Source organism: Pelmatolapia mariae, linkage group LG1 (assembly GCF_036321145.2).
Source record: "Pelmatolapia mariae isolate MD_Pm_ZW linkage group LG1, Pm_UMD_F_2, whole genome shotgun sequence".
Lineage (NCBI taxonomy): Eukaryota > Metazoa > Chordata > Actinopteri > Cichliformes > Cichlidae > Pelmatolapia > Pelmatolapia mariae.
Window position 1 is genome coordinate 12,458,242 of NC_086227.1, and position 11,451 is coordinate 12,469,692.

General features: G+C 44.1%; 1 protein-coding gene across 5 annotated transcripts; it reads right to left on the bottom strand.

The window, feature by feature from the left end:
* Window positions 1–617: 617 nt before the first annotated feature.
* On the bottom strand, window positions 618–8,955 carry LOC134626524 (SKI family transcriptional corepressor 1 homolog-B-like). 5 transcript variants are annotated; one of them, XM_063472447.1, is made up of 9 exons: window positions 8,702–8,955; window positions 5,945–7,718; window positions 5,284–5,374; window positions 5,127–5,198; window positions 4,902–4,964; window positions 3,977–4,051; window positions 3,666–3,740; window positions 2,914–2,979; window positions 618–1,772 (listed from the first exon to the last, which is right to left on the bottom strand). In XM_063472447.1, exons 2-9 carry the CDS (start codon window positions 7,706–7,708, stop codon window positions 1,678–1,680), a joined length of 2,301 nt encoding a protein of 766 aa, XP_063328517.1. In that variant the 5' UTR covers window positions 7,709–7,718; window positions 8,702–8,955; the 3' UTR covers window positions 618–1,677. The 5 variants fall into 5 exon arrangements, with proteins under 5 accessions (XP_063328517.1, XP_063328500.1, XP_063328508.1 ...); XM_063472430.1 differs by having other exon boundaries at window positions 618–1,775; XM_063472438.1 differs by lacking the exon at window positions 8,702–8,955 and adding an exon at window positions 8,079–8,182 and having other exon boundaries at window positions 618–1,775.
* Between the last annotated feature and the right edge of the window lie 2,496 nt (window positions 8,956–11,451).

Here is an 11,451-nt window from a genome sequence, read left to right on the forward strand (position 1 = left end):
ACGTGGCTAAATAGATGCCGCACGTTAACAGAGAGGAGAAGAGAAAACACGCTGCTGTGTCATTTGTAGTTATTTTGTGCCCAGGTTCCCGCTGTCGCATAATCCATCCATTCATATCAGACTCAATGAGCTTTTGCTTAATATTACAGCGGCTGGATAATACTACAGTAAAGCAGCCAATCGTTTCCGCCGTAGTTGTGCTCAGCTCTGCGGGCCTCGTTAGTATTCAGAGGGAATGAGCTTTGCCACGCAGGGCAATTACGTTCACAGAAAATTAACATTCATTGTGTCTCAGTGACATTATATGAGTATCTCTCTCAGCATCCAGGGACCGAGAGCTGTGTAATCAATATCTATTAGTCCTCCCATCAGAAGAATTAGATTTCACTATTAGATCAGCCTGCTCCCCTGACTCCACGTCAAACATTATAAGTTGACTGGACATGTCATGCACCGATGTAGCTGCCTAATGAAAGAGATCATGTTGAACTCAAATACAATAAGGCGAAATATGAGCCACCTCACGAGGAGCTATTCTGCGCGGAGGCCAGCAGGTGTCAGGCTCGCATCGGTGAAAGAAACCAATGGAGTAAAAGGCTACAGAGCAGAAAGTGGCTTCACATTTTATTCATATGGACATGAGTGCATACAGAAACTGGTAAATTGTGAGTAAATCAAGTCAGAAACTGGCATTTGTTTCTATTTCCCACAGTGTCTTCTCCATATAAAAAAGACAGTCACGTGGACAAGAAAGGATTTTTTGGTTGTGTCTCACAGATGAATGTTACCATGGAAAACCCTGGCACAGAGAAAGTGATGGATTTGTGTCTAAAATGCACATGAGATTAAAAAAAATAGACTTCAGAGCTGGCGTGACGCGACACTCGGTAAAAGAAAAGTCTTTTATTGTTTGATGTGAAACCTGAAGGGCTGCTGAGTTAAGTGCTCGTAATAACAATAATAATGTGCTCTATTCAAACCATAAACATACTCGTAGTTCTGATGAGAGAATTTGGTCAAATTCATGACTTGTGCCCATTTAAAGTGCTTAACCACGTACAGTGTTACAAATCATCTAAACAATAAGTTAAATCGAGTACAGATAAATAACAAACATATGTAAAAATCCAACATATTCAAACAAGCAACAAAATCTAAACAATGAGATACATTTTGAACTTAATATCACAAATGTACATTGCACATCGTCACATGATATATATACTGTATGTATATAGTGTTGGGTTTTTTTCTTCTTCTCCTTCTTTTCAGAACAGCTAAAGAGCAGACAGCTTTGACTCGGGGACACTCCTTGGTTTGAGCTTTGCAGCTTCACGTCTACAATCCTGTGATTCCCAACATAAACTCTGTGTGTAAGCAAACCCTGATCTCTCTAATACAAGAGTTCAGTTTTATTCATTTTCTTTTATTATTTTGAGGAGGCGTCATATCCCTCTCCTCTGAGTCTCGAAGGGTTTGCTCAAGTCAGGTGCTAAAATCAGCAGTGCATCTGTACAGCAGGTTGGTGCTCCTTGGTGGGAGGTGAGAGCTCTTGAGGCGGGCCTGTGTGTTCATGTCTATGTGTGTGTGTGTGTGTATATGTGTTGCTTTTTTTTATTATTATTTTTTAAATTTTTTTGGGCTGTGCTGGGGTCAGGTGCTGTGTCGTGCCAGGCACTAGGGAGGCAGCAGCGGGGGTTTGAAGGTGCAGGCTCCGGTGCACTGACGGGGGGTGAGCATCTTGCAGGAGAAATGGTGAAGGGCGTCGTGAGCTTCTGGGGAGGAACGAGTCCATCAGTGAGAACATGCAGCGGAAATGCAGACAGTGCAACCTCACGATTACATAATCAAGAGTGAGTTGGATCTATGCCTCCTCTGATCTTGTAAAGAGTAACAATACTCACATATTCAACCCTTATTTTCTTTCTACTTGTTGTAAATGTTCCTCGTGTCCTAACATGACTTCAGTGTAAGTGACAGGGGACAAAAATCCCTTCGCCCCCGCCTCCCAAGTCCTATTTACTCTTTGTTTCCACGAATTTGATCTTTCCCACCAAATGTTGTTCAAATTTGAAGAGAATTAATTAACATTTCTGTTAATTAAATGAAACAGTTGGTGGAGCTAACTCCCCGTTCGCCGCCATTAAACCACTGCAGAAGAAGAGGAAGCAGCAAGAAGACATAACCAGAAAATCAGCAGTAAAACCTCAAAACGTTGGACAACGATGTGAAAAGGAATAGAAAGAAGACAGGAAATAAAGGGCATTTCCACTCATTTTTTGGGTTTGCTTGAATTTGGCCATATTCTCCTTACTGCTTTTTGCAAATTGGGCCATAATTTTTATTATCTTCACTGGGTGTTAAAGTCATATGACTTACAAATGGTCTTTCCATCTCACCTTTATTAATAAGCATTTTCCATTTAGGACAAATTATGCAAAATGCATTTGCAGCTGGGTTTGTTTTTGTTTGCACAGATTAAGTATACAGACAATCAGGTGGATGGAAAGGTCGTAAAAACACAATGTTTCTGTGCTGAGCTGTGGTGGAGGGCCAGTAACAAAAAGAGGGAAAATAAGCTGTAAATAAGTGCCAGTTTGGAAGATGGGCACTTTATTTGAGTGCTGCCTGCTGTGGCTTTTTGGTCACTTACACTGAAATCGCTTGAAGAGCCACCAGGAGGAACACAGCGGTGCTTTCAGTGTTTTAATGTGTGCATGTGAGCACTGCCTTGAGACTGTTTTGAAAATTATAAACCTAACCCTTATTGTTTTTTTTGTTGTTGTTGCTGGTAATTTAAATATTGTCTATTGATCACTGATCACAGGAGATGTTTAATAAAAAGTTACACTTGCATATTTAGAATTGAAGGCAAAGATTACACTTATTCCTTCTTGGACCAGATAAAATTACCTTTTAGCTTCTGTTGTATTGCATAACGAGCCTTTCTCTCTTGGTCCAACTCGCTGCACAAAGTGTCTATCGAAAAAAATGAAATGAATAAAAATAAATAAATAAATAAATAAAATAGGTGGTCAAATAGGAATAAAAAAAATGGATTTATAAAAACTGCTGTTGGAGGATGTGAGGTGGAGGAGTGTAATGTATGTTGTTTGCCCCTGTGGTATTTAGAGTGACCCCTCTGTGTACTTGAACCCTGTATTTAAACTACTGTAACACTAAACCAATCCTTTAACGGGTGGCATTAGTTGCTGTCTACTGCATGTAACCGATACAGCACTACATAATGGTCTGTCTATTCAATTTTCCAGAGCATGATTTAGGAGAAAATAACCTTTGGTAACAAAACAATGCGGTTTCAGTTTCACCTTTTGATATCTAATAATTTACTGAACTGCTGGAGACCAAAAAAAAAAAAAAAGTATGAAATTTACAGGAAAAAGCCTGGACACAAATTGCCAATATTTCAATATGCAAGTGTCACTTTTCCTTTCTTTTTCTTTTTTCCTTTTTAGTTCAGTGCATAGTTTGTTTGTTTTTTCAGATGGATTACAATGCTTTATGATATTTAAACGTTTTTGTGGCTCCATTTTTCCCCCTCATAAACTTAAAGAGCATTGATCTACATCTGCTTTACAGTCAGAGTCTATGGAGGCGTAAATATATGTGTATATATAGAGAGAGAGAGAAGGAGAGAGACAAACCTCGAACAATCTGCAGCTGCTGGACCATTTCCTCTCTGTAGGACAGCTCACGCTTCATTTGATCCTGAAAATTATCTGAAGAGTACCGAAGGCCACATCAGATGGAAACTCTGACTTTGTGGGGATACATTTAAAGACACAATCCAGGATTCAAAGGAGAAAAAAAGAATAAAAACTCCCTCTCCTGCAAATAGTTTGGTTGTAAAGCACGGCCTGTTTTTTAAAAATCCAGACAGAGATGTAAAATGCGTGTCTCTCTCTCTCTGTCTGTGTCACTTTAACTCACAAAAACACGCTCGTGATGCTCCCACCTTTTAAATGCTGGAATTCTCTCTCCAACTTCTTCCTCAGCTCCACTTGTTCCACGAGCTGCTTCTGCAATTCCTCTGCACAAAAACAAAAAAACATCACCAATCACCACAAATCAGCAGCTTTTCCTAAAGAAATAGCACACACACACACACACACACACACACACACACACACACACACACACACACACACACACACACACACACACACACTTCCACTTACAATGATATATTCTTGAATTTTCAGCACATAAAGATTTATGCGAACCGCACTCTCAGGTGCGTTCACAGCCTCGATAACAACCATTTTCACTGTTTTCCTTTCTCGCTGCCACAGTAATTGCCATGCATTGCCTGGAGGTGGAGACGATAATAATGGAGTCCCAGGGTTTTTCCAAGCGTTGTAAAATAATTAGCTGCCGTGCCTCGGGGTTATGGCTCTGTTCGTTAAAATATTAATAGCCTCTAAACGATTTCCTCTTATAATAATAAGTCAAAACTCCTACATCTTGTGATTAAGTGGTTAACAACTATGGAAACACTTTAGGCCTAAAAAATTTAAATAAATAAAAATGGAAATGCACATTTGGATTCTGGCACGCCATCTTTAACAGGCTGGGGGTATTTAGCTCTGTTTAAAATGAGGTGGAACTCAATATTTAATGTTCATTTAATAAAAAATACTATATTTGAAAATGTTTGCGGTCTTGTTAGATTTAATACAATCCAAACTGCTTAAGAAAAGTCGTTAATATTTAAAATAACACAAATTTAGTCCTGATTAGATGCAGTGACCAGCACAGCTTTTAACACACCCTGTGTGTACTCAAATTTTTTTTAAAAAAATGGAGTAACAATTACTGGCACTTTATATCACCTCCTTCTAAATTCTAATCCATATCTGGGCTTGAAAAGGGCCTCCTACCTTTAGCCATGTTCTGCAGGTCTCTTTCGTGCACGCTGATGTCGATGCGTAAAGCTCCATCGGCTGCGCACAAATAAAAAAGACTAACAATAAAAACCTGAATAACTGTAACACTGTAAAAAGCTGCTGAATAAAAGCATCAAACCAGCCCAAAGTGGTCAGATGTGGCGATATTAAAAAGTAAAGACGATTTTTAAAACAGCAGATAACAGAATGATTAACGACCTTGTCTGTCCTTCTGCTCCTGGTAGGACGTTGCAGTGCGCTGGGTCTGTATTTCAGACACGTGGTGAACACCTAGAAGCGAACAAGCCACAAACATTTTCAGTTAAAGGACGAGGAGACGCTCCCGCTCGCATTAATAACCCGGATCGGTAATTACCGTTGGATCTGCGGGGGCTGCTCGATTGTTTGGACCCAAACGTGGAAGGCTCGTTCAGAAGCACGTGGCCGTCCTTTTCATGAGCATACACCTGTAAAAGGAACAATCGTCTTTAATAGCGGCACAGCAATTATTGGTCATTTGGTGCACGCAATTTAGGCTCTTTTTTTAAAGAAAATAAAAGGAGTGGCTTGATGTGAAGATGGTGAAAGAAGCGGGGTTATTAAAGTATTTTGATTGGAATTAATATTTCTGCAGATCTGTGCAAATTGGGATACAGTGGTTTAATTAACATTGAAAACGGGAAAAAACAGTGTGTGTGTGTGTGTGTGTGTGTGTGTGTGTGTGTGTGTGTGTGTGTGTGTGTGTGTGTGTATTAAAAAATGTTGCTGTAACTGAATTTGGGAGAAAATCGTGGGCCTCGACACTTTGCTCAGGCAGTTTCACTGCAGGTGGTCCAAACACTCCCCACTAACACTCTTACTACTAATATCTATAATAAATAATAAACACATATCTACATCTGGAATTTCCTTTCTCAAAGTCTGAATGAGGCTAATATGTTAATGCACTCTCCAATTCTCTAATCTTATTTTCTACAACTGTGACAATTCAACTCGCCCCAAGGGGATCATTAAAGTTTCATTTAATCTAATCTTACTTCATGAAGAGGGGAGCCATTACGCATCTGTCTGTCCTCATCCGATGACCCAGTGTGAGCAGAGTCCTCCGGTGATGCTGCGACCGCCCCGGGGCTTGAGGCTGCATCGGCCTGCTCCTGACTCTCCTCAGCACCCGAGCACACCCGCTCCGGTACAGGGGAGTCGCGGTGGTCTCCTTCCGGTGATATCCGGATCGGCTCCTCTTCACCTTGTCCCCGGTTGGACTCCACGTCCACGTCCAGGTCGTCGTCGTCGTCCACCACGCTGTCTCTGTCCGGTGATATCGATCTGTAGCTGGAGCTCTCGCTGATAAAATCCGGGGACAGGTAGCCGGGGCGTATCCCGTAGGAGTCTCGGTTGCCGTACAGTTTGGCAATGGTCTCTGCGTCTTTGACGACGGGTCTAAAGGCGGAGATGTAGCTGATTTTCCTCTGAGAGGTCTCGTCCCCAGACTTGTCCTCGTCGTTCCGGGTGGAGGAGGACTGGGAGCTGGGGCAGCGCTCTCCGCCGTCCTGCTGGTGGTGAGGGTGGTGGTTGGTGTCTTTTGGTGTGTTTGCGCCCCTCTCGCTCTGGTCCGACAGGTCGAGTTCGGCCGGCCGGACGCTTAGCAGCTCCGGAGGAGGTTTGGGTGGGGAGCCCGGGTAGGGCGGCATCGGTAGGCCTCCAGCTGCAGGCCAAAACATGGGGAAGGCCGGGTAGATCGGATCCTTTGTGCCGGGCCAAAACACACCGGGGACGTTGTTTTTGTTCGCGTCAGGCACCCCGTCGCTCTTTTTCTGACACAGCCCATAACTAGGGAAGCCGTAGGGGTGGTGAGGGAACAGAGGTGGGGGGATTTTCTGGAGCATGCCAAAGCTCTTGCTGGGCACCGGGATGACCGGGTAACTCCGTTCGCCCCTCGCCAGACTCAGGTTGTTGCTCCCCTGATCCTCGTCGCAGCGCAATGTTTTGTGGGGGATCTCCGGGGAGCTGCTTTGAACCAGGCTGGACGAGGCCTGTGATTTCATGGGCGAGGACATCCCCGAGCCGCTCATGGGCAGAGTCCTCTTTCTGCTCCCCCCGTTGAACATGGCCTTCACGTCCTCCCACGCGTGGCAAATATCATCATTGGGTTTTTTTTCCGTCAGTTTCAAGTGGCGTCTCCACGAATTGAAGTTGGCCGCGTCCGGCTGCAGATACTTGGACTCTGGGGTGCGGTGGGAGTGGAAAATGAATTTATTGGGAGAGAAATACATGTTGCAAAAGCTGCACTTGATGCACTTCGCTCTGGAGCTGTTGTATCTCGCGGGTATAAAGCTGCCCCTGCAGCCCCACGCGCACTCGTGAGACACGTCAAATGCAAAATTTTCTGGTAGCTTTGGCGGGCTGTGCGCTCCCAGGAAGGACTTGCAGAGCCTCTCGGCCTCCCTTTTGGTGATCATGCCGCAGCGCCTGGAGGAAATGGGCATAGCCCCGGCCCGGCGCAGGAGCTCCAGCTGCACCGGCGTGCACTGCACACAGGTGATGCCCAGAGCCACCCGGCGGTTGTGTATCTCGTTGTAGCTGTAGTTTTTCAGCAAGGTGTTGGAAATCTGCGCCAGACACAGTCTCTCCTTGCCGTCAATGACCAGAGACACGATGGGCACCCCGTACAGGGACGTCTCACTCACTTGGTTCGGTTTGAGGGAGCCGGGGCTGGAAAAGCTCTGCGCGTCCTGCTTTAAACTCGGGGAAGAGCTAGCGTCTCGTCCCGCGTCTCGAAGCTGTCCGGGCATCGACTCCATCCCTGGAAGCCTGTGAGTCAAAGAGAACACAAGACAGTGAACCGGAGGCCCGTGGGTTTGTTTACGTAAGCACAATACGTTTACCGTGTTCTGAATCTTCGCATGACTCAAGTCCGCGAGAAAAACACATGACAGAAAACGAATAAAAAATACTTTAAAACGCCTAAATAATAACCATTTAAAAAGCAAATATTAAATATATATTATTTCCGTATTATTATAATCGGCATTGACCAAAAATTATATATATAAAAGTAATTATTACAATTGTGTCATAATTAAAATGAAGCAATAGCAGAGGGCCTTTTAAGTGTTTGAATAATAATAATAATAATAATAATAATAATAATAATAATAATAATAATAATACTTTTTTAAGTGAAATGAATTAGACGTATTTATTATTTCAGCATGATTTCCGTGCTCTCTGCCTCCTCTCCTCTCCTGTCCTACAGGCTCCTGCGCGTTGGTGGATCTACTTCTACAGCTACTCTTTATCCTGAAATCGGCTCAGCAGTTAAGGGGGAACTACTTAAGGGTCACATAAGAATCTTATAGGTGGATAAGGACAGAAGGAAAATGCAGCCTGAGCTGCGCCAATGCGCTTAGCGGAGAGGAAAAGAACAACTATAAGCCGCTTTCCCGCGAGCTAATTACACAGGTCCAAGCGTGCGTCTTTGCATTGTTAATAAAAGACCAGGCCCATATATAATTAAAGCTTCTGCGCAGATTAGCCGCAGACGACTGCTCGAAATTAGGTTGAAGCGGGCCTATCTCACGTTCCCCTGCGCGTACTTAACTTTCTGCGTCTCTTGTGCCAAAACGCACGTAAACCCTGCTTTTATTTTGTTACTATTTTGAAGTATTACGAAGCCACTGATACAGCCGAGTTACGGTCAAATCGCGAGAAATTAAATTAAATTAGCTGTTGTAAATTGTTTTTGTAATTTTAGGATGAATTTGGTGATAAGGAAAACAAAAACAGATACATACCTTTCTCTCCTGTAAAAGCAACACACCGTAGGGGAAGTCAGGCTTTGAAATCAATATTAACAATAAATAAAATGAAAATAAACAGATAAAAATTGAGAGAGTCCAGAGAGGGAGAGAGGATGGAGAAAAGAAGGCGCACTGGCAGTGAAAGCGCTGAGGAGGAGCCTTTATTTCAGTGCATTTCAGGGCAGGCAGCAGCACGCGGGACCTCCATCCTGTCGGAGCACGGGGAGGTGACTGGCGTGCAGACAGGAAACACATGGCACCTCTCTCTCTCCCCCCCTCTCTCTCTGTGTCTTGTCATGCTGGTGTGTAATGGCTCTCTCTCTCTGTATCTCTCTCTCTCTCTCTCTCTGAGTCTCACCCTCTCTCTCTCTCTGCAGCTCAAACATGATCAGAAACAAAAATATCAATTAGGCCCCTGCTGACCCCAGATGGAAAATCATTTTGGCCCTCAAACTCGTGATTATATATTTATTTATTTGCTATTATATATAAATTAAGAAGGAGACATCGTGACATCATCGGAGATATCTGCACAAAGACACCAAAAATAAATGAAAAATATAACGCCGCAGTCGTGACCCTTTTCTGAACCCAGTCAAGGACCCTCTAGGGGGCCTCCACCCGGATCCCATAATGTTGTCGGGGAGGTAATCACCGCTGGTCTTAACAGATCAGGCTCGGTGTGTATTAATGATAAGCTCCGATCTAATCACGCAGATCTTGTATTATTTCCACCGAAGTTGGAGCTCACCGACAAACCGGAGTGGCACAGTGGAGGGCACCAGGAATGACTAAAGGCCCGGGCTCATCTATCAAGTTACACGGCCATCTGTTCGGCTTCCACGCCGGCCACACAAATCAATCCCAGGCTTTGGCGATTAAAAAAAGAAGCAGAAAGGGGGGGAAAGTCAGAAAGGAGGAAATGAAAGACAGAAAGCAGTGAAAGACGCTTGGACCTGGAAGTGACTGTTTAGAGTCTTTGCGTGTAATCTGGAGTGAGCTCATGATGATGATGATGACGCCTCAGGCTGTCACACACACACACACACACACACACACACACACACACACACACACACACACACACACACACACACACAGGGATCCACAGAATACTTGATTTAGTCCTGTAATAACCGGATCGATGGATAATAGTGTCACTGAGATAATGCCATGCCGTTTTAGAGCAATATTTGGAAATCAAGTAAATGATACAAAGTCAGATTTGCTTTCCTACATCATCACACTGATGATCAGCCACACCTTTGTCTCAGGACTACACCCTTTCAGAGGCTAAATTAAAGTAAAAAAACAAAACAAAACACATCTCCTACATCCAGCACTGTGATGTCACATAAAGACGGCCTTTTCATTGCGCTTACCTGACAGCGCGATATTACACGGCCATAAAACATCTCACTCAATGCACCTTTAGTCCCAGTTTCACTCACACAGAGAGAGACATGCTGATGCACTATTTCTCATGTTTATTGCTCTCACTAATCAGTATCAGGACTCCATTATTTACACTGTCTAAAAAACAGAAGTTCATCTAAAAGTTCACTTGTGGAAGATGAAACATTAACTTCTAATCAACAATCAGAGAGGAGTCAGATTTGACTCATTACGTTCGATACAAATAAATTCTCTGATGCTGTTTGAGGAACATTCGCAGAAAAAAGACAGAAAGGTCTCACAGCTCCTGCGTGACCTGTTCTTCAGATCAGCTCAGATGTTTCCTCTGAAAATGATGACGTGTTAAAAGCCGGACTGAAGCCGGTGCTTTGGCTCATTTCACAGACAAACCAGCAGCAGAACATCCCCAGAGTGCCCCGCGCATGACAACTTTACTGGGCACTTATTGCGGGGTGGAGGGTGAGCAAAGCCCGGCTCTGCCATCGCACCGACCGCTGCACAAACACGCACTGACAGCAGGCAGGAAGCGGAGCAGCTCGTGGCGAATAAAACCGGGACATGCTTCACACTCTCGAGCTGAGTGCCTGCGCGTGGAGAGTGCATGAAGTGTGGCTTGGAGTGCAGAGCGAGTGACGAGCGTGTATGAAGTATCATCAGCCCGCGTGCAGCCTGAGCTCCCCAGCTTTACCTCCCTGCAATATTGATGCTGAACCTGATCCTAAGCGCATCCTCTCCTCTTTCACCATCAAGAGCCCCCCCTCCACACTCACACCACCACCCCCAACCCCCAGCAGCCCCCCCGCCAATAATTACAATTTTATACTGTAATTATTCCTCTCTTTTTAATTATTTAGACCGCCGACTTGAATGCAGCCATTGTCGCCGCGTATTCCGGGGGAAACGTGAGCTGACGTGGCTGGCTCAGCAGCGAGGGGGGTTTTTAATTAGACATTTCAGCGGTAATTTTAGGCGAGCTCTTACTGCTGGATGGCCTACAAATTAGCGGGCCTCATTGATATGCGCCCAATTGTTTAAACAAACCTTTAACCTGAAATATTAATGCGCCTCAGCTCACCACAGGTGAACTGCTGGGACTATTTGGCCTAAACACAACAGCGTTTTATTATTTATTTATTTATCGACTGGTTGATTTATTGATTGTTCTGTCTAATCATCTTTTGGTTTTCACTTTGTACTCTTTACTTTTTTTTTCTTTTTCTTTTTGCTCATTTATACCCGGAACACTGGAGACTTTGGCGCAAAAGTCCAGGGGCACGAAACACCACACCACGTGGGCAAATCCTGGTCCTCGGCTCTCTCCCTTTTCT

Coding starts and splice junctions, on each gene's coding strand:
- LOC134626524 (XM_063472430.1), bottom strand. CDS start 7,708: ATGGAGTCGATGCCCGGACAGCTTCGAGACGCGGGACGAGACGCTAGC. Junction 5,375..5,944: donor ATGGCTCCCCTCTTCATGAA/GTAAGATTAGAT, acceptor TTCCTTTTACAG/GTGTATGCTCATGAAAAGGA. Junction 2,980..3,665: donor GCAGCTGCAGATTGTTCGAG/GTTTGTCTCTCT, acceptor TTTTTTCGATAG/ACACTTTGTGCAGCGAGTTG.